At 48.6% G+C, this 5,000-nt stretch overlaps 1 protein-coding gene across 1 annotated transcript in view; it reads right to left on the bottom strand.

Moving 5' to 3' along the window:
- Positions 1-5,000, bottom strand: part of LOC122128815 (voltage-dependent T-type calcium channel subunit alpha-1I-like) — a 34,609-nt gene that overhangs the window by 13,989 nt on the left and 15,620 nt on the right. Inside the window, exons 11-13 of the mRNA XM_042703653.1 lie at positions 2,398-2,476; positions 1,731-1,852; positions 834-1,304 (exon numbers count right to left, since the gene is read on the bottom strand). Coding sequence (XP_042559587.1) covers positions 834-1,304; positions 1,731-1,852; positions 2,398-2,476 — 672 coding nt within the window. The remainder of the gene's footprint in view (positions 1-833; positions 1,305-1,730; positions 1,853-2,397; positions 2,477-5,000) is intronic.

The raw sequence follows: 5,000 nt of genomic DNA, 5'->3' as shown, positions 1-5,000 counted from the left end.
AAACAGAATTGCAAGGTATGTCATTTTTTCCCTTTATGGTTCAACACAATCCATTCAGAAGGGGCAGGAAAATCACAGCATTCCTCTTTGACTATGATGACAGTAATTACGTGGCCTGACACAGCATGAGCCCCCATACCTCATTCCATTCAATTCAAGCACACAAGGTGCCATGAGTACTGAGGACGTGAAAGGAGACTTAATTACAGACAATCAGTGCCGGCAGAAATGATAACGTGTGAACATTACAGGTTTTTTGAAACATGCTACTCTGTGATAGACTGCCACAGCCAGAATTCAATCCAGGCGTCGTTAGAATATCTGGCTGAAATCACAGGGGGAAAGGTGGAGATATTCCCACAATCCACGGGAACCTCTATGGAATGTTCTACAGGATTCGTTTTTAAAGAATGTCAAATTGATATTCCTCTGGGACTTTCATTGGTGCAGCCCCATTCAATTTACAAGTTACAGCTTATTGCTAATCAGAGGAGGAAAATGTATATATATATCGAATAAGTTACAAATATTTACCTATTTATATCCTGAAAATACATTGTTCTTGTTGTTTTGAGGGGAATACATCACATGTTGGTTACTGAACCCAAATATGTTTTCGTCAGCTAACTCCAATGACATTTCAGAGAGCACACACCCACACACACACCCACACACACAGACACACCCACAGACACAGACACAGACACAGACACAGACACAGACACACACACACACACACACACACACACACACACACACACACACACACACACACACACACACACACACACACACACACACACACACACAAAGGTGTGGAGCTGGCCACTGACCTGTGCTGGCGAGTAGAGCCTGCGGCAACTGCAGGCATCATGGCCCATCAGGCGCGGACTCGATGCCCCGTGCGGACAATGGGGGCTGGCCGCCGTAACGCCCTGGTGTCTGCACCCCATCTCGCCTACCCCCCCTCTTCCTCCTCCTCCTCCTCCGCGGTCGACCCCAGGTCCTACACTCCCTCCCACCCCGGCTGCAGCGGCGGCACCGGCACCACCGGCGGCGGCACCGACGCCTCCCAGGCAGCAGAGGCCGCTCTGGGCCAGCTCCAGCTCGATCTCGGCGTCCATCTCGGCGTCCTCCATGGCCTCCTTGTTGGAGTCGTCCAGGTGCTTCATGAGCACGGCCACCACCACGTTGATGAGCACGAACTGCGCCGTCAGCACGAAGCTCACAAAGTACATTGGCGAGATGAACTGCAGGCTGGGGTTGCAGTTGTACTCGCCAGCTGGGCACTCGCGAAGGGTGTCCTGGAGGGGAGGGGGTGGGGGTGGGGGTGGGGGTGGGGTGAGACAATGGGTGCCACTTGTTAAATAGTTATGTATAATAGTAATGCAAATATCAGTAATACCGCTAACCTCCAATAGCAATAATAAAAATGTCTTTAAGCGCTAGCACAACTGACCCATGATATTAAGCTTTGTATCTATATTGTACTGCTATTGTGCTACAATATGCTTTGCTGTGCTATGCTACAGAGTGTAATAAACTATACTATTAGTGCTACTGCTCCGATATGGCACACCTATGCTATGCTATGCCCTGCTCTATCATGCTGTGCAAGGCAGTAATCATATTATGTATATGTTTATAAAGAAGTTTTATAATGTATGGGTTAATATTGTCATGTATTTTTTATTTGTGTGCCATTTGTCTCGTCAGCGCAGGGCACCCACCTTCATGATGCCATTCCAGTTGTCGCCCGTGGAGACCTGGAAGAGCGTGAGGAACGCCATGCCGAAGTTCTCGAAGGTGGCGTGCCGGCTCATGCCCTCGCACGTGAACTCCTCGTTGCACACTAGGAAAAAAGGACACGAAGACCGGGAGGAGACAGACACACACGACCCACATACAAACACACACAGTCTCTCATCACAAGTGTCTGGGAGTGGAGCTCTCGCATGGACAGGTGATAATATGGCTTCATACGGGGCATCATACAGACCTGGGCTATTTGAATCCAGAGCCCTCTTTGATTCAAACAGAGACTTGCAATGGGTCTCATCCACCAACTGTACATGCACAGAAATGCACGCATATACCACCCTTGTGAACTCAATGAATCTTGTATTTGGTTCACACGGTGTAAAGGAAAAAAAAAAACTGCGTAGGACTAGAAATGCATAACAATAGCCTTGTAGAAGGGGAACGGACAACAGGAAAAATCACTTTCCACTTTCCTGTTCTCAATCCATCCACCTCCTCTCTGCTTTACTGTCCTTCTGATGCCTTTAGGTACACCTCAAGGGGGCAGGGGGGCAAATCATGGGGATACGCGGCCACTGTGCTTAGTCTGGATTAATATGTGTGTGGCGGTTTGAACAGGTCCAAGCACACACTCACCCAACTCCCCAAACAGCTCGACTCCCAGAGCAGCATAGATGAAGAAGAGCAGCATGAAGAGCAGCCCGAGGTTCCCCACCTGTAACACACACACACACACGTGCACACACACACACACACACACACACACAGACACACAGACACACAGACACACACACAATCACACACACACACACACACACACACACACACACACACACACACACACACACACACACACACACACACACACACACACACACACACACACAAAGACACACACACCCGCACACACTCCATTAATTCACCACCGTAGGTCCAGTAACACAGCAACTTCATAGAGCATCTAACCTTTACTTTCCTCGGGGAGGGCACAGAAAAAGCCTGGACTTCTTTCCCTACCTAGAAATCACCCTCCATGAATGCACCATCAGGGCCTTCTAATAAATCACCTAACCGTGAAGCGAGAGGCATTAGATCCAGCAACAACAGCCCCAAACAACAGCATCAACGCGTGACATTCCCAGCTCCCACAGGGATTGGGATTGGCCTTGAGCGTTGGAGAGTGGTATTCCCTCGGGGTCTGGATTGACTGGATGAACACCCAACCAAGGGCAGGAGGATGGGGATGGGGGATGGGGAGTTCCCCCCAGCCTCAAGCACTAAACCTCCCTGAAGTGACAAGGCCAAAATCCAATCCTGAAAACTGGAGTGTTTCGCTTGGGTGGAGGCATGCTATTACAGAGTGAGGGAGAGGGAGAGAGAGGGGGAGAGAGAGGGGGAGAGAGAGGGAGAGAGAGGGGGAGAGAGAGGGGGAGAGAGAGGGAGAGAGAGAGACAACCTGGCAGTTGAAGTCGGCCGGCACAGACAGACCTGGCTGCCCACTGGGAGAGAGGGAGGACTGCTGTAGACTGCAGCAAAATATGTATCAGCCTGCCATGACCTCCACAGCAATGTGAACCCCCTGTCCCACATAACTAATATTTAATGTTAAATAATTAACAATGAACCTGTTATATGTTACCATCTATAACTTATTGTTTGTTTTTATTTATTTATGTTAATTGTGATTGTACATTTTGTGTAAACATGCTTTGGCAACGTTGTGTTGTATGCAGTCATGCCAATAAAGCCATTTTAATTTAAATGAATTGAATTGAGAGAGAGAGAGAGAGAGAGAGAGAGAGAGAGGGAGAGGGAGAGAGAGAGAGAGGGAGGGAGAGAAGGAGAGGGACAGAGAGAGAGAGGGAGAGAGAGAGAGAGAGAGAGGGGGAGAGAGGGAGGGAGAGAAGGAGAGGGACAGAGAGAGAGAGAGAGGGAGAGAGACAGAGGGAGAGAGGGAGAGAGAGATGGCGCTGTGCATGTCCCATGAAAACACAATTCCATAAGGAATGGAAGGTACACATCACTGTACACTGGATGGATCTGGCACCAATTGTGCAAAGCTGGAACAATGGCAATTATGAACATCCATTGAAGATTAACAAACCTACAGAGAATAAATGAAGAGAAAATATTCCACTTTTCCATGTTGCAAACAATACAACAATATCACCAAGGTCAGGAGTTTGATACCCAGGGAGTTGCTGTGGATAAAGGCATCTGCCAAATGAGTAAATGTAAATGGCAATAACTTCTGAGTTACAGTATGGACCAATGATGCAGTCACAGTATGGACCAATGATGGAGTGAAGGGCAGGAACATAAGAAACTTCCACCAAAGTCATATTTATGTTTTCCTAATAGGACCGCAAGCCTGTAATGACTGCATTACTAACGTCGTACTCAGATAAACACTGAGCAGTGATCCATCCACTCCATTCGAGTTCCCCGGGCACTCTCACATCGACACATAGAGCGATGGCAGACAGATGTCAGGGAGCTGTTCGAGCCGACACCTGCTCGAAAACGCTGATGGAATAGAAGCCACGTTTTTCCAACGCGCCGCGCCCCGGCCAGCCTAGACATCAAACGCGGCCATCTAAAGCGCCATTTACGGAGCCTATTTAGGGCCTAATGGGCCATGACTCAGCACGCTCGTCTCCGAGCGTGACAAACAGCAGGCTTTACGGTCACGTAAAATAAAAGAACACAAAAAAACAACACCCTTAATGGGTTCACGCATGATTCACTAGCGTTTAGAGTCAGGGGGGGGGGGCGGATAAGGAGCCGTGGCGAAAGAAAAGCGGAGGGAGAGAGATAGAGAGAGAGAGAGGAAGAGAGAGAGAGAGAGAGGGAGGGAGGAAAAAATGGAGGGAATGAAATAAGCGTTAACAAAAAAAAAGAGATGTTTTTTTTAAAAGGCAAGACGAAAGACGCGTAAAAAAGCGTAAAACAGTGTCTCCAAGCGTTGTGTCTGTTTCTCCATCGAAGCGATAAGAAGGGACCACAATCAGACTTCACCAGGCCTCAAACTGCGTATAGCTGAGCTCCTTTTCTGATACGTTCCAGCAAAATAAAGAATGTGTGGGTGCACAGCACCTCAGCTGCGTCTAACCGATATAAACCCGAGAGCAGCAGACTCCACAACGGACCCGGCTCCGATTTGGCCCACATCCGGCAGAGTTAACCAGCGAACTGTGAAAATGCCATGTCGAAAAACTTTCCCCAGACTTGGGGAGAAC

Source organism: Clupea harengus, chromosome 24 (assembly GCF_900700415.2).
Source record: "Clupea harengus chromosome 24, Ch_v2.0.2, whole genome shotgun sequence".
NCBI lineage: Eukaryota > Metazoa > Chordata > Actinopteri > Clupeiformes > Clupeidae > Clupea > Clupea harengus.
The sequence above is the reverse complement of the archived record's forward strand: the minus strand, read 5'-3'. Positions and strand labels throughout refer to the sequence as shown.